The 20,104-nt window shown below is 50.8% G+C and overlaps 2 protein-coding genes across 5 annotated transcripts in view; both read right to left on the bottom strand.

The window, feature by feature from the left end:
* Positions 1 to 2,187: 2,187 nt before the first annotated feature.
* Positions 2,188 to 11,742, bottom strand: SLC11A1 (solute carrier family 11 member 1). Its single transcript, XM_006207263.4, has 15 exons — positions 11,632 to 11,742; positions 10,965 to 11,098; positions 10,050 to 10,172; positions 9,622 to 9,741; positions 8,424 to 8,530; positions 7,912 to 7,982; positions 7,497 to 7,564; positions 7,152 to 7,307; positions 6,370 to 6,528; positions 4,885 to 4,974; positions 4,634 to 4,753; positions 4,067 to 4,216; positions 3,540 to 3,613; positions 2,963 to 3,116; positions 2,188 to 2,825 (listed from the first exon to the last, which is right to left on the bottom strand). The coding sequence occupies exons 1-15, from the start codon at positions 11,636 to 11,638 to the stop codon at positions 2,712 to 2,714; spliced, it is 1,647 nt and encodes a 548-aa protein (XP_006207325.1). The 5' UTR covers positions 11,639 to 11,742; the 3' UTR covers positions 2,188 to 2,711.
* A 7,263-nt stretch (positions 11,743 to 19,005) lies between these two features.
* The window catches only part of CATIP (ciliogenesis associated TTC17 interacting protein), a 30,380-nt gene continuing 29,281 nt past the window's right edge, over positions 19,006 to 20,104 (bottom strand). For all 4 annotated transcript variants that reach the window (XM_072961643.1, XM_072961644.1, XM_072961642.1 and 1 more), the window contains 3 exons: positions 20,007 to 20,083; positions 19,596 to 19,684; positions 19,006 to 19,392 (listed from right to left, as the gene is read on the bottom strand). In XM_072961643.1, coding sequence (XP_072817744.1) covers positions 19,141 to 19,392; positions 19,596 to 19,684; positions 20,007 to 20,083 — 418 coding nt within the window. In that variant the 3' untranslated portion in view covers positions 19,006 to 19,140. The remainder of the gene's footprint in view (positions 19,393 to 19,595; positions 19,685 to 20,006; positions 20,084 to 20,104) is intronic.

Raw genomic sequence — 20,104 nt, 5'->3', positions numbered from 1 at the left:
ACACACCATCCATCGTCCCCCTCCGCGCCTTGGCCTGTGCGCGCCTCGGCCAGTGCGTGCCTCCCCCCCTGGAGACCTTCCCTCCTCCATGCCACAGTGCACCTTCTGCCAGGATGGGGTGGATGCGGAATTAGTCAGGACAACTGTGCAAGGGTATGGGAGTCTGTGGGACACAGATGCTGATGGAAGCGTTCTGTAGGGTTGGGCGGGTTCTTTGAGTTTCCTCGGGAAGGAGGTGAGCCCACACCCAATTGTTGTTCCTCTACCCTCTCTACCACAGCAGCGGGGGGTCTCTGTACCTGCACAATTTACTTTTATCTGTTTCATCAGTTAGCACCCCAGGAGAAATAAAGTCATGTGGGCTGTGAATTGAGATCAACATCAGGACTTGGCCAGGTTCTGTCTTGTAACCATGGGCAAGTGTCTTCTCCAACCAGCACCTCATCTTCTCCATCTGGTTGGTCAAAGTCTAACCCAGGCAAGTGGGAAGGGGGGCTGCAGAGCTGAAAGGCAGAATGTCCTCCTCCCAGCCTCAAAGGCTCAGCATGGTGCACCTTCTGCCAGGGTGGTGTGGCTGCAGAGTCAATCAGGATGCCCGGTGCAGTGCAGGGTCTGGGGGTCTGTGGAGACGAAGTTGCTGGTGAAAGCTTTTGGGGAGAGTCAAGGTGTCAGGCCACTCCCAGCCTGAGGGATTGATGAAGCCTCTGGTTTGATCTGAGCCTGGGGAAATCACTTTGAGTGGTCCCTTGCCGGGAAATAACTCACTATAGCCTGAATTAAATCACTAACCCCTTACCCAGGCCCAGGGCAGCCTCTTTGGTCTCTTACCCTCTTCACGTTCCCTTCCCCCCAAGTTCTAAGTTCCAAGCTTGACCATGCATATGATCAGCCTGCCCATTATTCCTGCCCCCACCCCGCCCTGTTCCCCAGAATCTAAGAACTCCCAACAAGGTTGAATGTTTCTAGCTTTTGCACACACAGACCGGCCCCCGACCCCCAACTCCTGGCATGCTCATCTCCCCCTTGACTGCTCACCCTCTTCCAATTTTTCAAAATTTTGTCCAGGAGTTACCTACTCTGGGCCTTGCCCCTCACTCTTTGCAGGTCGTTCCCTTATAGCACTGTTTAGTGATTTTATTGTCCTTTACTTAGTTCTCCCACCCTTCCCACCCCCACAGGAGTGTGAGCTTCTAGAGAATAGACATCTTTAATTCAGGATTTTGCCGCCTTCTCCCACGTCTAGCACAGGGCTGGCACCCAACTAATGCCTACAGAATTGACCAAAGGGGTGGGCAGGGGTACAGCCGGGGGCATCTCTAGGACAGAGTTCTGGGAGATGCCTTTCTCTGCTACTTGGCCCCCATTTATCCCCTTTCAGTTCGCATGGACCCTCATCTTTTCTAGGGCCAGGCCCTGAGAAGGAGATTGGGCGGCCTTCTACCCGTTGCTCTACACCGTTGCTCGAGTGGGCCAGATCTGTCCCATCCCGTCCCTCCCTGAGGGCCCCACTCGCTTCGTTGCCCTTTTAAGAAAGAGGAAATTCTTCTCATAAACAAGCGCCTCAACCGGAGCGCGGAACCCAGCTCCGTGCCCTGCCGCATAACCGGGAAATCGCGGGTGCTTCTAAACACAGCGCCCACTCCAGGCTCAACCCAAGGGAAAGGGCTGGGGGCCAGTCCTCGCCGCCCGCCACAGCTCAGGGGCTGGGGTCCGAGGAAGAGGTTGGAGCAGAGACTTGGGGGAGCCTAGAAACAGCCCAGGGAGCGTCTATAAAGTGCAGTCCTTTCACGGAGCGAAGGGGCGCTGGGCCGCTCCCAGCGGCGAAGGGGGTTCCCCGCCCACAGAGCTCACCGCCACCCACCCCCTTCCCGCCTGGGCGGATTCCGAGGCCCCAGGGCCCGAGGCCCGAGCGACAGCCTACTCCTCTTTGGAGGCGGGGAGTACCGGCGCTCGGGACGGTCCCTGCCCCTAGGGGGAGCTGGAAATCAGCGCTTAGGGAGCGTTAACTTCGCGGCGTGGGAATCCTGGCTGTCTGGTCCCCTGGAGAGATAGCAAATAAATTGGGCCTCGGAGGCAGGCACTCTTGGGTTCCTTATGACCTGGCCCCTGAAAGGAGGAAGACACCGCGCCTCTGTTTTACTGCCTGGAGAATGGGTTTCGGGTGGAACAGAGAAGCCGAGGCCACTCCAGTGAGAGTAGGAGCTAGGCAGACATTCGATGAGGGGGAGTCTCCTTGATGGTTCAGGGATTTTGTGCTTTCCCGGTTTCTGTTCCCTTGCTCTTTTGGATAGGAAGTGAATTAGCATTTATTTAACATTCATCAGACTATTTTAAGTACCAGTGTGGAGCCTGTGTCCCACCCCCAGTTGGGTCGGTCTGTCAGGTCACTTCTATAGGTGCTCAATAAAGACTTCTGGAATTTCTTCTTTTTTTTAGTCTCAAGTGCCAGACTCTGTGTTAAAGTGCTTTATATCTGTTGCAAGGTTGGTGTTGTCCTCATGTTACAGACTAAGACACTAAGATCTGGAGGTTAATTACTTATCCAAGCTAGGAGACAGCAGGTCTCTATGGAACCCAGGTTGATCTGCTTCCAAAACTATGCCTTCCCCATCTTGCTGCCTCCACACGTCTCCCCCTCCGCCTCCACCCTCCAAAACAGCAAGCTAGTCTGCTCCACTCATTCCAGTCCTGGCCAGGCCTTGGATAGAAGCTCATTCAGAGGTCTTCCCTTTCCCCTGATCCTCTTCAGGAAGCCCATACAGAAAGTGTTGGTGGGAACTGTGAGCCAGAAGAGTGGCTCCATGGGCGATGAGACACGTCCAGACCTGGGGGAGGGGCGACTATGAGTAGGGGAAAGGACAAAATCTTTGGGGAAGCCCCAGTACATCCCCCTGAGCCTTCCATCTGTTGCCTCCTTTCCATACCTCCCCCATCCCCAAGGTACCCGCTGACCCAAAAGTACCAGGTAGGTGGTGAGGCCCAGGTAAACTGCAGCCAGCAGTGCTACGAGGATGAAGTAGGCAGGGTGGGGAAGGCTGGGCAGGTAGCTGACCACGAAGTAAAGGTTGATGGCACAGAGCAGCACCATAATGGAGGAAGTGATGGCCTGGCTCACCCTTGGGGACAGGATAGAGACTCAGGACTGGCTGCATCTCCTCCAGTTCCTACAGCCAGCCTGGAGCTAAGGTAGGAGGCAGACACACAAAGCCGGCTTCTGTGGGCTATGGGGCCTGGAGCAGACCCCTGGCCAATTTCTGCCTCCTGGAATTTCCAGGCACCACACTGGCAGGATTTGGCAAGAGGAGAGTCTGGGGTGAGGGTGAGGGTGAGGAGATCAGGCTCTAGAAACAGCCCTGCTCCAGGATTCCAGTCCTGGCTCCTCCACTTGCTAGCTGTGTGACCCTGGGCAAGTTCCTTCACTTCTCTGATTTCATCTGGATAATGAAAACAATGGGAATTCCTACCTCTCCTGAGGTTGTGAGGATCAAATGTGGTAATTTAAGTCTTGCGCCGGCCTTGGGCCATTGGGGCATACTCACCGGCCACTGGCAAACTCCTGCATGAGGGCTGGCATGCTGGTGAACGTGAGGATGGGCAGCACAGCGAAAGGAAGCTGAGGAGAAGCAGGAGAAGGGGCTGAAGGACCCTGCCCTCGGAATACGTTGAGGAGGGGAGGAGCAGGCCATGGCTCCAGTCACCCTCTGCCTGGCTGTGCACCCTTAGGAAAGTCCCCTAACCGCTCTGAGCCTGTTTCTCCACCTCTGTGCCTTCCAAGGTTGTGGGACTCCAAAGCAGGAGAAAGCATTTGGGGACTCTGGGCCAGGGCTGCCTGAGTTGTTTGTATCCCAGCTCTGCCACTTGGCACTGAACTGCATGTATCAGTTTTCCCATCAGCAAAATGGGGATAATGGTGGTTCCTACTCCTTGGGGTGGCTGTGGATAGTACAGGAGCTTTGCAGGTAAGATGTGTTTAGAATAGTGCTTGGGGTGAGGGGGTTCATTTGGGGGATTGCTGTGGTTCCTGTTTGGCTCCTCAGGGGGAGGGGTGGCGGGCCCGCTGGCTCACCAGCAAGCTCTGCAGCACGTTGAGCAGGTCGTTGAGGCCTGACAGGTCCCTCACGTCCCTGAAGATGGCCACCAGCACGGTGGGCAGGATGGCGCAGGAGCGAGTAAGCAGGACCCGGGCAAAGCGTGACCACCGCAGCTTCAGGAAGCCCTGGGGTGTGGTGGGTACCTTAGTGGCGGTGTGCAGGACTGGGGGTTCCAGGGGAGGGGCCCTCAGTCCTCCCTCAGCCCATGTCACGCCTGGGGAGACCCTCTGTTTTTTCCATCTTTGAAATGGGGGCAGCTCTGTCCATAGTTGGCGGTGAGGGGATAGATGGGGAGAAATTAGGGAGTGTTCCTCTCCCACAGCTGATTGCTGAAAATCAGTTTTGAGGAAAAGGCTCTTATTAGTCCTGGGTCTGCAGCCTTGGGTCAGTCGCCTCACATCCCTGAATCTCAGTTTTCTCATCTGTAAATTAGGGCTTATCATGGAACCCGCTGGGCTGCCGTAAGAATCAAGGAGGTCGGTGTCCAAGTCCCCAGGAGTGTGTCTGTTGTCGTTGGACCCCTGTCCACCCATGCCCGCCACCTCCATCACAAACTGTCCCGCGTAGGTGCCGGTCATGGTGGAGCTCTGCCCAGCGGCCAGAAGACCCACCGCCCAGATGTAGAGCGCGGCAGGGCCAAAGAGGCAACCGAGGATCACGCCCTGGAGGGAGGGATGTGGTCAGACCCAGGGACTCGCCCCTTCTCTCAAGGTTCCGCCCCTGAGGTGGGCGTGGCAAGGAGCCCCGCGGGATCCAGTATTTCCAAGCCCACCCCTGCTGCGCTCACGCTTACTCCTTGGTAAATGTCCACCGCCACTGTAAGGTTGTTCATGGGGAAGATCTTGGCATAGTCATGGAGGCTGCTGTTGGCACAGATGTTGTACTGCGGACACCAGGCGGTAGGAGGGAAATGGAAGCGCACACTTAGTCCTGGAAAATCAGACCTTCAGGCCTTGACCAGGGGTCTGAAACTGGTGGCCCGCGGGCTGAATCCAGCCAGACATATTTTGTTTGTCTAACAAAGGTTTTTTTTTTTTTCTTTAATGTGAATTTGTCGATAACATTCAAAATTGAGAAGAATTAACATGAGAACCCACCTTCCAGCTTCTCTTGGATTTGCAAGAGCAGGCATTACCACAAACAATTGGCTGGCAGTGACTCAAGCTACCCCACAGTCCCTTCTTCCTTACCTGAGACCCACTTCCCACAGCCCTGCGACTGGGCTGCTCACGAAGACAAAGTTTTGCCATTCCTATTTAAACCTCTCTCCTTGTGCTAAGGAGCAGAGACCCAGGGAGGGGTGTGACTTCATAAGGTCACACAGCAAGGCAATGGCATCTCCCATGTCCCCAGAGGCCTGACCAGTCTGTCCCCACCCCCACCTCCACTCCCCAGCAATCAGTAAGCACCCAACACTGGCTAGCAATTGTTAGAGCCTCAGGACAGAGACCCACTCAGAAATCAAGACAGGCGCAGGCCCCAAATCCCAGAGTGCCTGAGATGTGCCGGCCAGCTCCTTCTCTTTCATATTCAGCTCAAATGTCACCCCCTACAAGAGGCCTCTCCTGACCACCGGGGCTAATGTAGTAGCCCCTCCATCACCACACCCCCGATTATGTTTCATCACCCACTTTACTTCCTTCACAGCACAGTTCATATTTTCCTTTGTGTACTGATTGGTTGATTTGTTTCCTGTTTGCTCACGCTTCCAAACTTAATCTGCAGGTGGGCAAGGTCTTTGTATCGTTGATTGCTGTATCCCCAGGGTCTAAGACACTGGCTGCTACATAACAAATGCTCAGTAAATATTTGTCAGATGACTGACAGTTTATCTACTAATGATGAAGATTATCAGGAGAGACTCAAGAGAAGAAATTGACTGCCTGCATATTCCCAACCCCATGCTCACGCTTAGGCAGGCACCTCCTCCCAGCGTGCCCTCCCTGCAGTTTGCTGGGCAAATCCTGCCCATCCTTCAAGGTGCAGTTGGAATTCTGGGTCCTCCAAGATTCAGCTACTCCTCCCAACCACCTCTGCTGGACGCCTGTGCCTTGCAGCCCCTGATGTGGGGAATGACCCTCTACAAGCCTGTGGTGGGGCGGGGGGAGCTGTGTCTCCCCAGTGGGATGAGAAAGGGGCTCCCAGTCAGAAGCCAGGGTCACAGATTCCCTCTCCTACCAGTGCCTGGAGTGCAGGACAGAGACTCAAAGGGCTTCGCTGCATTGCTTGGCATTCCCAGCAAAGCCTGCAAGGCATGTGTGTATGGGGTGTGCCTCACCGCAGCCTGGTTGGTTTGCTGGTAGAAGGCTTGCCCAAAGACAGCTACAACAAAGAGGTTGATGAAGAAGGAGACAGACAGGGCAATGGTGGCTTCGATCAGGAAGTACATATTGGCTTCTCGGATGTCTGCCCGATGGGTCCGATCTACCTCTCGAGACTGTGAAGGTCAAAAGAGAGGGAAGCACTAAGTCCGTCAGAGTTGCCCAAACATTCTTTACTCTCACACATCTACCTATGTTCCCCCAAACCCCAGTTCTTTCTAAAACCCCCTATATGGCAGTCTGTGATAAGCCTTTGTTTCTGCCTCAGGGCCTTTACACTTGCTAGTCCCTCTGCTTAGAATATTTTCTCCCCTGATCTTTCTTCCTGTCCTTCACGTTTCAAAGGTCGCTGCCTTAGAAAGGCCTTTCCTGACTACCTTTTCTAAAGGACCATCTCCCCTCAGTCATTCTCTATCATACTCCTCTGTTTAGTTTCCTTCAGAGCACCTTTCACAATAATTCTTTCCTTGTTTACTTGTCTGTTTCCCCTGCTGGAATGTATGCTCTAAGAAGGCAGAGGGCTTCTTAGTCCTCACTACCCGCCGCCCGGCCTTCCCATTTATCACTGACTCCCAGCTACCGCTCATAGATGCTCTATTATTATATATTGGATAAAGAATGATTCACTTCCCACCTAAAATGATGAAGGAAGGCAGGAGCCAAGGGGGCAGGGATCCAGCCTTGGAGACAGGCCAGCGTGGCTCTAAGGGAGAGGGCCCCTCCCCTCCAGTCGGCTCACCTTGACCAGGGCCGAGTGCAGGTAGATGTTGTGGGGCATGATGATGGCGCCAACGATGCCTACGGCCTGCAGCAGCTCGGGGCGGCCGCATCCAGGGCACGAAGGCAGGAACAGGCCCCGAAGAACTGCTACCTGATCAGGTCTCGCCACCGCGTACTGCAGAGACGAACCTCATCAGGCCCCGCCCCGTCCCTGAGCAGCCATTCTCGCCCTCCACCCCGTCCTGGCCGCCAGGGGGCGTGACTAAGGCCTGCTAACCCCGCCCCTCAGGCTCTTCAGCGGGCAGAGTAGGGAGCCCCTTGACGTTTGTGCAGGGAGGCGGGTGTTTGGGCTCTGGCTTCCCACCTCATAGCCGAAGGTCAAGGCCATAATGGTAATAAGGAATCCAAAAAAGGCTTCCAGCTTCCGCAACCCTAGGAAGAGAGCAAAGGGACAGAACCCAAAAAACAAAACGAAACAAGATCAAAATTGTAACATAAGCAACTATTAATGGCTGATATCTTGAGCAATTTGTTCTGGGCACTGTGCCAAGGGCTTAACATACATTACCTCAGTGGATCCTCACCACAGCCCTGTGAAGCCTGTACTATTATTATCTCCATATTATAGTTGAAGAAACAGAAGTCTAACTTGCTCAAGGCCATACAGATTGAGGCTGCTCAGAGCCCTTCTCCCAGTACAGCTGAGCATCAGTTGGCTCCTACATTCATTTGCCAGTCCCTTGTCCCCAAGTCCCCTATGAGAATGAGAGGAAACTCACCATAGTTATCGAGGAAGAGGAAGAAGAAAGTGTCCACGATGGTGATGAGGACGCCACCCCAGAGTGGGATTCTGAAACCAGAATGGCCTGGCTCAGCCCAGCCTGGTCCATGAGTCTGGATTGCCCACCCCCAGGGCTAGAGACTGTTGAATCTGGTATTTTGGGAGCAGGCATTCAAGTGGCTCCAAACAGCTAAGGGAGAGGGGAGTGGGAGAGTTCTGGAGACAGGGACATGGCACATACACGCTAGGAAGGGCCAAGCTGCGTGGGGGACCAGCATGGCAGTGAGCTCGAGGCTGTGGCCCTACAGGCTGCATGGTGACTGACATCTGTTTGACTTGAGACACACTTTACATATCTGGGTCTCCGTTTCCCCAACTGGCAAATTGGGCAATAGCTCTGAGTCAGAGGGGACTGCAGGATGAAGTGGATGCAGGGAAATAGAAGGCCCAGGGAGAAAGAAGCAGCTGTTCCCAGCCCTGGACAGAAGAGCTGGGGCCCCTGCTGAGTACCGTCCAGCTGAGAGCAGACTGAATGCAATAGCTGTGCCGATGACTTCCTGCATGTCTGAGCCCACGATGGCTACCTCGATAGTCAGCCAGAGGAGGGTGCGGGGCACCTAGTGGGTAGAGGTAACCCTTTATCAAGGCTAGGCCAGGTACTTGTATCTTGTCTTGGCCCTACACTCACCTTGCTATACCCGGTTCTATGTTGCTGGGCTGGAAGCTTGCAAACTACATATACAAGACAGCTTTGCCAGCTGGCTTCCAATTAGGTTTCATGGTGCAAAATTAATCAACAGAAACCTCAATTAAATTGAGTTGGGAGACCAGAACCGGAAGCTCCCATGCCCTGTGAAAATAGTGGAGCCCAACAAGAAGAAAGACTGCTCTTCTTTCCTGGCAAGGACTCAGCCACTGAAGCACTGTGAACTCTTTATTAACTTTCACCCTCTCCCACTTCCCTTTCCCCTCCATAAAAGTGTTCTTCCGTTATCGTGCGGAGACCTGGTTACAGGCCCCCTAATTCTCTGCTCATCCTGAATAAACCCATCTTTGCTGGAGAAATATCTGGCAGTTTATTTGTTTTAGGTCAATGGTAGGAAATAGTTCAGGGAAACTAAAAGGCAGGGAGAGAGTGTTTTTACCCCTGCTTCTGGAGGTGTTTCTGACAGTGGAACCAGCAGAATGTCTGGGCTCCAGCAGCACTGGCAGCTATTTGTGCAGTGGCGGCAGTATTTCTAGAAACTTGGCAGCAACTTATGGCCCTTGGGCTCCCGTCCAGCAGCTTACTGACCTCTGGGCAACATCTCTTTCCCTTGTTTCTCCAGCCCTTTCAACACCTTTGGGACTACATCCCTGCATTAGGTACCTTTGAAATCTCTAGTGCTATAATTTGTTTGTCTGCCTGGATAATGACAATAGCCAAGTCCCCAGTGTCCACCCCAGCCAGTGCTTATCTCAAGCCAATGCCCACCTGTTTTTCACCTTGGGCTAGTCACTCCCCCAGGTTTCAATTTCCCCTTCTGCAAAATGAGCAAGGTATCTCTAACTTCCCTATCAAACTGTGTTCTAGTAGTTTGAGCCTCAGTCTTATCTATCAAGTGGACTTGTGATGCCCCACTTGAGATGATGTATTTATTTGATCTTGGAAGCTTTAAATGGCTGTCTGAGCCCACGGATGCTTCCTGGCCAGGCGCACGAAGCTCACCTTAGGGTAGTAGAGATGGCAGACCTCGCCCAAGTCCTTGCCTGTCACCACACCCAGCCGGGCAGCAAGTCGCTGGCAGAGCAAGCCCAACACCGTGGCCCACAACAGCACCCAGAGCAGCTGTGAGAAGCCAGGGAGAGGCCTTCAGCCAGTGGGGCCAGTCTCCGATAACCCCCAAGCTGCTGGTACCTTCTAACCAAGACACTCCCCAGGGAGAGAGTGGGGGAGATGAAGCTAGAAGACTACCAGCCCTACACCCCACACTCGGGCAGGGCTGCCCAGGGGACCCTTTTTTGGCCGCTTTGAACTCAACACCTTCTCCCAGGAACATCCCCCATGCAGTCCACTCCAGGGCAATGCAGCAAGCTGGGGGCTTCCACCCACTTAGCCTGGTCAACCCCCTCCCCACAGCGCCCAGGCTCAATCACTTTGAATCCAGCCACAGCGCCAGCCTGAAGATCGGACTCGATGTTTCCTGGGTCCAGGAAAGCGATGCTCATGAGGAAGCCAGGCCCCGTGAAGGCCCACAGCGTCCGCAGGCTGAACACACCCTGTGGGGAAGAGCAGAGTCAGGGGTCCTGGGTGCAGGCGTCGAGGGAAAGCTAGCTTTGGCCAGCCCCCAGCCGAGACCCCCTGGACTCATCCACCCAGGCTGGCTAGCTCTGCCCTCCATTCTCCATTCCTGAAGGTGCCACCCCAGTGGGTAGTGGAGCACATGGAAGGAACTCAGGATGTGCTGAGTCACAGCAGTCAGCTCTCTGGATGGGTTTGCTTCTGTGGTCTACACCTCACGCCGGCCCTGACTCAGCAGATCCTCAGAGCCGAAAGGGGAGCTTTTCTGGGTCAGGCCTCCCTGGTCCAGCTCCTCCCTCTCTGGCCCCTTCTCAGACCACAGGAGAGAGCCCACAAAGCCTAGGGTCTCCCCACCCCCAATTCCAGGGCTTCCCTGGCAGCCTGGGCATCGTCTAAAGAGTCTAGAAATGCAGGGCGGCGGGGTCCTAGAAGCCAGCCTGCAGGCTCTGCTGCTCCTGATGCCCTTGCTGGGTCCTTTTCTTAAATGTTACAACAAATCCTCGAGGCACCGACCTGAATTCACTCCAGGTCCCTTTCCCTTCCTAGGAAAGCTGAGATTCATCCAGAAAGCCACTTGATAATTTTTAGACAAATATTAAGCACTCCAGCCAAGCACTGGGGACTGAAGCAGGAAGATAGCAGTTACCACTGTCCGTCACTGCTGCTCAGAGCTGAAAGGGACTTGCCATGGTCTTCAGGAGACTACCTTCCCCCATCCTATATGATCCTGTCCATCCTGAAAGCCCCCAGGAAGTTTCCAGCATTCCCACCGGTTTGGTGTCCGGGATAGGGATCTTCTCATTCAGGTTGGACCCTCCGGGAGGTGCTTGCCGTGGCCCCAGGCTAGGCGGGCTGGAGATGGAGCCATAGTTGGGCCTACTCAGCCTTTGGGGGCTTGTGTCACCTGCGAGGGGTCCCATAAGGCTTGGTGAGTGAACTGCCTCTTTCTGGCCCAGGGTTAAAGCCATCTGTCCTCCTCCCTCACCTCCTCCTAGCAAAGTGGAGAAACCCTTGACTCCCATTGTGGGTCTATCACACCTCCACCCCTGGACCAAACATTCCAGAAGATGTGTGAGAAGCAGAGTCTTCAGAATTACTCTCCTTCCACATGAGTTCAGGGATTCCCAAATCTGGATCTCTCTTGCTACAGAGAATGCAGAGAGGAACACCAGCACTAAGGAGGTCAAACTGACACCAGCATGAATGCCTCTTGGCCTCACCTCTGCCTCCTCTAGCAGCCAAGGAAGCTCCAGGGGCTCCAAATCCACAGAGATGAGGCAAGGGGATGCTCTGCCTTTGGGAGTATGAAGAGCTCAACCCAGGCTGGGTCTCGAATTTTGGTTGAGACCAGGACTCCCATGGGGAACAGGGACTTCCTTTGTTACTGCCACCCACCCACCACCCATTCAGGCTGTGTCCCTGGAGGGGGCTACTCACCTGTCATGAGGACCACAGACTCGGGTGCTTTCTGAGTGAGTGGCGTGCTGGGCGGTTGGTTCTTCAGACTATGTGTCCTCTCTGGGTGCTGGTGAGTGAGCGCGTCCACACCCTTTTACCCATCCTCAGCGGAGCTCAGCTGTCCTCACACACACAGGGAGTTGTGAAACACTTTCCAAAGGCAGAAGTGGGCAGCTCTGGCGGAAGGCTCTGCTGGGCCACAGTCTGGACTTTCGTTTCCCTTCAAACCTGAGCTTCACAACACTTCTGGCTCCCTTCCAGGGCACCCTGAACTCTGTGCCTCCCAGCTTAGCTCTGATCGGAGGCTTCCTGACACTTGGGGATTCATGTCTAGATCATAGGACTGCCACCCCCAACCCCCGACCCCTTCTCCTTTTCAATCTTGGGTCCTACGGCCACTGGTTGGCCTAATGAGAGAGAGGGAGTTCTAATGGCCTAGGTAGGTCACAGTTTCCTGTTAAGTGCCTCAGAGGAAAAGACTTTCTAGGACCTGCCACAGGGGACATGCATTGAAGATGCAGGCCAAGGAGAGCCTCAGAACAAAAGGGCATTGGAATTCTGGTCCTGGTTCTGCCACTGATCCACTTGACATTGTCAACAGATCATGTCCTGTCTCTGAGCTTGTGTCTTCTGTTAAATAAAGGACTCAGACTGGCTAACAGGTCAAAAATTTAAGTGCATAAGAAGGCCAGGCAAGTAAGATAAACTATGAGACAGGATAGGAATGAGAAAACCAGGGCCAGCTCAGTGGAGAATGACAAATGCTGCCAAGCCTCAGCGTCGGGGGTGGGGGGCGGTGGTAATAGGGAGTGGTGGAGACTGTAGCAAAACAAAGGTCCTATACTCTGTCTAAAGAGGATCATGCTTACAGAGTTCCAGGCAATTGTCATGTGGGAATGTGGGCCCCCTGTCACCGTGTGTCCTGACTTGTCAAGGATGCTGAAAAATTTGGAATTTTATGCAACATATGCTTTTTGAATACTAGTCTCAATTTTTTTTGAAAATATTGTATAATCTAAACAGACATTTCTATGGGCTGAATTCTATTTGAAGGTTACCAGTCTCTAACATCTGCATAAGTGTTGGACAAGACCCTTCTAGCTCCCAGTTTCTTCTCCTTGCCAGCTCCTGTACTCCCCCACTTACCTCCTCAGAGTTTTCTCACTGCCATGCCCACTCACATCCTCTATCCTGGAGCTTTTATTTTCTGCCAAGAATATTCAAAACCTTAACTGTCATGCGGTTTCCAACTCCAAAGTCTGCAACCTCAGGACCCAGAGAAAACAGGGGCAGTTTCTCACACCTAGACCTGATCTGGGATATGATGTATCCCCACACTGAGTCAAAACCTTTAGCCAAAGCTTGGGACCTCAAGGTTGGAGGGAGCAGCCAGTTTCCTGGCTCCCCTTGAATAGGGGAAGATGGAGAGATTGGAGAGGTAGGGATGTGGGAAGAGGGGTGAATGGTGGGTCAGAGAGGAGAGAGCAGCTTCAGTGTGCAATCCTATTGCTCAAGGTACCCGCGTCATCCCTGACCTCTAGAGTTTGCACATATTCGCAGTCATTAACTTGGACTCTTGTGGGGATGACTGGAGGGTAGGGCTGGGGCAGGATGTGATGGTTAAAGTTTTTGCATCAACCATGGCGTGCCCAGTTATTTGGTCAAACATTCTGGGTGTGTCTGTGAGGGTGTTTTTGGAGGAGATTAACATTTGAATCAGTAGACCAGTGGAGGGATGGGCAAAACTTAGTGGTAGAGTGCATGCTTAGCATGCATGAGGTCCTGGGTTCAATCCTTAGTACTTCTATTAAGAAAAAAAGAAAAAAGAAATGGTAGACTGAGGAAAGTAGATTTCCCTTCCTGATGTCGATGGGCCTCATCCAACCAACTGAAGACCTAAAGAGAGCAAAAGGCTGAGTAAGGGAGAATTCTCTCTCCCTCTCTGCTGCCTTTGAACTGGGACGTTTTTCATCTCCTGTCTTCAGTCTTGGCTTGGACTAGAACTTACAACTGTTGGCCCTCCTGGGTCTCAGGCCTTCAGACTCAGACTGGAATTGTATATACTATTGGCTGTCTTGGGGCTCCAGCTAGCAATTCTTGAGACTTCTCAGACCCTATATGGCATGAGCCAATTCCTTATAATCTATCTGTTTATCTATCCATCCATCCATCCATCTGTATTGCCTATTGGTTCTGTTTCTCTGGAGAACTCTGACTAAAACAGATGCCTTCTTCTTTGCATCTTTTGTGGGGCCTTACCTATAGACAGAAACTTGGTGAGTGTAATTGATTAATGACTGATCAATACCCTGCATAGCCTCTAACTTACAGACAAGTATGTGTCTCTGAGTTTGAAAGAATGTGTCAAGGGTTTTGGGCAGAGTGTCTACATGAACCAGAGTTCCAGAAATCTGCCTAGTGATCCCCTTGGATCTGGAGCTGCTGCTGAATAGTAAACCCTGCATGTGTAGGGTGAAATTTCATGAAACTCAATTCCCTCAAGATGGATCATAGTCTTAAATGTAAATATAAAACTCAAAAACTTTTAGAAAAAAAACGGGGGAAAATCTTCAGAATCTAGGACCAGACAAAGACTTGTTAGACTTGATACCATAAGCATGATTTATAAAGGGAAAAACTGATAAATTGGACCTCATCAAAATTAAAAACTTATGCACTGTGAAGGACTCTGTTAAGAGGATGAAAAGACAAACTAAAGACTCAGAGAAAAATATTTGCAAACAATACATCTGACCAATACCAGTACCTAGAAGTAAGAAAGTCTGTTAAAACTTGAGTGAAAAACCAAACAATCCAATGAGAAATGGGCAAAAATCACAAACACTCATTTCACCAGACAGGATGTACAGATGGCAGACAAACATATGAAAAGATGTTCAGCATTATTAAACATTAGGGACAGGGAAATTAGATCATAATGAGATATCATTGCACCCCTATCAGAACTGCTAAAATAAAAAATAGTCACAATACCAAATGTTGGTGGGGATGTAGGGGAGCTAGATCCCTCATATGTTGCTGGTGAGAATGTAAAATGGTACAGACACTCTGGAGACAGTTTGGAAATTTCTTTAAAAATTAAAATGCAACTACTATATGATTCACTCTAGGCACTTCGTATGCATTTTTTCCCCAGAGAAATGATGATTTATGTTCACACAAAAATCTGTACAGAAACTTTTATAGCGGCTTTATTCATAATAGCCCAAACCGAAAACAACCCATACTGTCCTTCAACAGATGAATGGTTAACCAAAGTATGGTACATCCATACCATAGAGTATACTATGGTATTCACATGATATATATATGTATAGTATAGTATACATTTATCCCAGAGAGATTAAAACTTATGTTCACACAAAACCCTGTATATAAGTGTTTATAACAGCTTTATTTGTAATAGTCAAAATCTAGATTCAGCGATGTTCTTCAACAGGAGAACTGTTAAACTCACTGCAATACAAACCACCGATTACTACTCAGCAGTGAAAGGAACAAACTAATAACATACAGTAACTTGGATAAATCTCCAGGTAATCATGCTAAATAAAAAAAGTCAACCTGAAAAGGTTACATATTGTACTATTCCATTGTATAACATTTTTGCAATGGCAGAATTTTGGAAATGAAGGTTAGATTAGTGGTTGCAGTTAGTAGAGATGGGTGAGGTCGGGGGTAGAGAGAGAGGTGTGTGTGATTCTGAAAAAGTAACTTGAAAGATCCTTGTGGTGTTGAAACTATTCAGTACCCTGACCTTGGTGGAGTATACACAAACATACACATTTACAATATACTATACAGAACTTAATACACACGCATGTGAGTATAAGTAAAATGGGGGAAATCTGAAAAAGATCAGTGGACTGTGTCAATATTACTATTCTGGTTTATTGAAAGCAGAGATTCAAACAGATACTTGTACACTCATGTTCTGAGCAACATTTTTCACAATAACCAAACGGTGGAAACAACCCCAATGTCCATCAACAGATGAATAAACAAAATTTGCTATAGCCATCAATGGAATATTATTCAGCCTTTAAAAAGGAATGAAATCCTGATACATGCTATCATATGGATGAACCTTGAAAACATTATGTTAAATGAAATAAGCCGGATGTCAAATGACCACTATGGTGTGATTGCATTTACATGAGGTACATAATGTAGTCAAATTCATAAATATGACAGAGATTCAGAAGGTCATATCTGCACCTTCCAAGGGCATTACCAGCCCTGTTTTATTGTTTTGTTTTTGTTTTTGTTTTTTGCTGTCAAATGTCAAAATGTAAAATTCTTTTTGTAGGACTCCGTCAATCTATAACACTGCTTTTAGTTTATCTGCTCTCATGGTTTCTGAGGGAAAGAAAAAACTCAGAAACAGGCCGGCATTCAGGTATTTGCCTAACCCACATTTCAAGGTCTCTCAGTCTCCCAGATAGTGGGCAACACTTTAGTTGGGGTCCCAGACCCTTCACAGTCTCATTCTGAACCCCTTGCAGGGGCTCAGACATTCCATGTTCCCTCCCTCTCGTCTCCAGGCCTTTGCACATGCTGCTTCCTCTCCAAACATCCTCCACATCCTCTGCCTGGCAAAGAGCCTCTTGTCATTCAGGATTCAGCTGTGGTGTGACCCCTTCCAAGAAGCCTCCCTTGATTTCTCCAGGGCCAGGTTGTGTGCTCCCTCAGCACAATGCCGTCCTCATCTACCTGGGCACCTTACAGTAGTGAATCTGCTGTCAGTGACAATGCATTAGGGATCCAGGGAGTTTCTGGTTGCCTGGGGAAGGGGAAAGACAGGATACAGCCAAGCCTATTCTGGTATCTAAAGCAGGAAGGTGCCTCTTTTCTGTTCTGGGATCTATCTCCAGAGATGTGCATCTGATCTCTTTATCAGAGTGGATCCCCATAGGGACCCGAGCCAGACTCCCCAGATCTAAATCCTGGTTCTGCCACTAACCAGTTATATGGCCTTGGCTTTAACTTTTCCTTCATCTGTAAAATGGGTATGTTAACAGAACCTACCTCATAGGGGTGTTGTGAGAATCACATGAATTATCATGTGTAGAGGGATTAGCATTAGTAAGTGCTGTATAGGGTTTGCTCTTATTACTATTCCTTTCCCTCTGCCTCCCTGGGCTCTCACAGTAGGTCAAGGCCACATCAAACAACCTAATGTTGCAGGTATATGTTTCCTTCTTAGCACTTTCCATGGTCTACATTTACACATTCATCCATGGGACCCTTGACAGATGTCTCTTCCCTTCTAGTCTGACCATGTGCCATGTAGGTGGGGCCTGGCTCTGATGCTCACACAGCATCCCCACATCCTAGTCCAGTGCCTGGCAATTCAGAAGTGCTCCATGTCTGTTTTTATTTTCTTCTGAGAAATATATATCTTAGTATTATGGAGTAAGAAGAGGGTCATCAAAGCTCTGGGGACAAATGATATGATCTAAAAAACTAGTTTTGGGGGGAGGGTGTAGCTCAGGCAGTAAAGTGCATGTGTAGCATGCATGAGGTCCTGGCTTTAATCCCCAATACCTCCTCTAAAAACAAAACTAATTACCTTCTCCTGCCTAAATAAATAAATTTAAAAATCATTTTAAAAAACCTAATTTTGAAATAAATGTCACAGAGCAGGTAAGGAAGTGGCAGACTTACTTTTCCCAAGTCACCTGATTCAAGAGTGCTCAGCCACGGAAGGCTGCCTATGGGTTGGATGGTACTTCCCTTCCAGCCTTTCCTGACTGCTGCAGAGTATCTGGGACTGGATGGGGCTCTCACAATCTTTATAGGAACATTCTGGGTGCATTGGGCTGAGTCAGTTTCCATTCTCCATGGATGAAGAGAACTTGCCAGGGCCTAGGAGGCCCTCTAAGACCCAGCCCTCCTTTCCTCACTGTGGCTGAGCACCCTCTTTGCCAGCTCCTCCTCCCCCCTCCTCACTGGAGTCTCACTGACTTTCAGTCCCCAATATGTCTTGTTTAGAGCCTTTGCACTTGCTGTACCCTCTGCCTAAAATGCTTTTCCCGCAGCTCTTCACAGGTCTGACTCCTTATAATTCAGATCCCAACTCAGCTGAGACACAAGACAGGCCCTCCCTGACCTCTCCACCCTCGACCCTCCAACCCTGAGTCACTTTCTACCAATGACTTGACCTTCATTGTTTTCAGAAATGTCTGAAATTTCACATAAGAAATTATCTTTTGTGTTTATTGTTTATCTCCCCATGCTACCTGCAAGTACCATGAAGACAGGGACTTGGTCTTGTCCCTGCTGATCTTCCAGTGCTTAGAATAGCCCTGGCACATGGAAGGAGACCAATATTTGTTGAGCTGATTGCCTGATTGAATGAAAAGAACTTATCCTCTAGAGCTGTTGTGGTCCATTCTGGTAGCCACTAGCCACATATGGCTATTTAAATTGAAATTAATTAAAATTCAAGTAGAATTTCAGTTCTTCAGTTACATTAACCACATTTCTAGTGCTCAGTGGCCACATGTGACTAGTGGTTGCTATATTGGATACTGCAGATAGAGAATATTTCCATCAGTAAAGCCTTGTACATTTTTGGCCCACTCCATTAGACTGCAAAGCTTCTCTGGAGTCCCTCAACTCCTAGCAGGTCCAAGGAATGGACAGATGGAGGGGTGGAGCCTGCATGCCCATTACCAGCTGCCTCAGGGGAGCTTGCCTTAATATTTGTTACTGAACTGTGATCAGTATTAAGCAGAAACAGTTCTGGGCCAGAACTGACAACAAGCAAGGATCCTAAAGGAGGTGATGATCACCTGCTCATCCTTTTTCTTAGGGTGCCAGTAAGGGGCTTCCCCATCACGCAGTTTGGGGGTTCCTTGTGTCCTTGGGAACCAGGAGGAAACAGGTGGCGTGTGAGAGCTGGAGGAGGGAAAGAGGGGGGCGCCGTGGTTGGAAAGCTTCGGAGGAGATGAGCAAGGCCAGTGGTGAATCAGATCCCTTCCTCATCAGCCCCTCCCCACATCATCTGCTCTTTCTCTTAGGCAGGGGAGTGGACAGTTAAGCTCTGTGGAATTCATAATGATTCTGAGTGCCAAGAAGCCCTGCCCCTCCATTCTGGCTAACCTAGTGACTAAAAGTGTAGGTTTGGGGAATCCAAAGTCCAGTTTGAATCCTGCTTCCCACTTGCTAACTCAGTTACTTAAACTTTTTGTGTCTCTATTTTCTTAACTGTAAAAATAGGGATATTGATCATAACGACATCTAGGAAGAAAGGCGTTAAATCGCTGGATAAACCGAGTTTACGGTTCCTATTTTTAGCCTAAGACGCGAGATGCTGGCCAAGGAAGGTTCCGGCAGACAGCAGAGCCGCGGGGAGGCCCCGGATTTATTCCCATAGAAACCGCAGGGCTGAAAGCGCGCCTCCCGGGTGTGTCCCGCCCGAGTCCGAGCCCAGCCTCTACCGCCTACGGGGCCCCCGCCCGCCTAGCTCCCTGCCTGGTCCTCCTCGCCATCGATGCACTCCAGGTCCAGCGCGCGGAAGGGGCTGGGTCGATTGGAGGAGCGCAAGGTCGGAGTTGGCGGGCGTCGCTTTGCGAAGGGGCCGAAGTATTCGGCGGCGAAGGTGACCACGTCGGCCGGCTGGCGCAGCAGCAGGAAGAGCACGAAGTCGGAGATGAGCGCCTGGGCCTCGGGATGGAGCCGCAGATAGCTGCTGTGGCTGAGGCGGAGCTCCTCCTGGCGGGGGACCAAGCCTGAGCCAGACCCGGGATTCCCGCATCCCAGGAGTCTCCCCTGCTTAGCTCCATCGAGGGCTTAGGAACACTCAGGGGTGTGCGTTTCAACCAGGCAGAAAAAGAAATCATTAAGGGTGGAATTTATGCCCAGGGCATGGGGATGGGGAGGATGCGGACCTCAGGCTGGCTGCAGCACCTCCTCACCTTCCGGTCCATGAACCTCGAGTAGAGCTCCATGTCCTCCTCCCACAACAGGGGCTTCTTCTCAAATACTGGGCGCGGCTCAATATCATCTGGGTGGGGAGGGAGGAAGGCTGTGTATTACCACCCCAGAACTGTCCTTTGATATAGAGGGATGCCCAAGGTCACCCAAATTGCTGGCTCAGGTAAAACCCCAGGGTTCTATCCACAAGGGCCGAGTTGCTGGAAGGGGTTCCCAGCAAAATGATAATTGCCTAATTGCTTTGGGGACAAGGGCTAGAAAGCAAAGTTTCACCATCTGATTTCTAGCTCCCATCCCACTTATAGAACACTCAATCCAGCCCCTGCACCCAAGAAGGCTCCAGGTTTCCCCACCCCTTGTTCACTGTCCCACTAGCCAGAAGCTTCACTCACCCTCTTCCCTCAAGATGGGCACCTTAGTGACCATGCAGCAACCTGGGGAGCCCACCTGGATCCTCTTGGCCAGGTGCCTGGAGTGCAACAACAAAGAA

The sequence above is a fragment of the Vicugna pacos genome, chromosome 5 (assembly GCF_048564905.1).
Source record: "Vicugna pacos chromosome 5, VicPac4, whole genome shotgun sequence".
NCBI lineage: Eukaryota > Metazoa > Chordata > Mammalia > Artiodactyla > Camelidae > Vicugna > Vicugna pacos.
The sequence above is the reverse complement of the archived record's forward strand: the minus strand, read 5'-3'. Positions and strand labels throughout refer to the sequence as shown.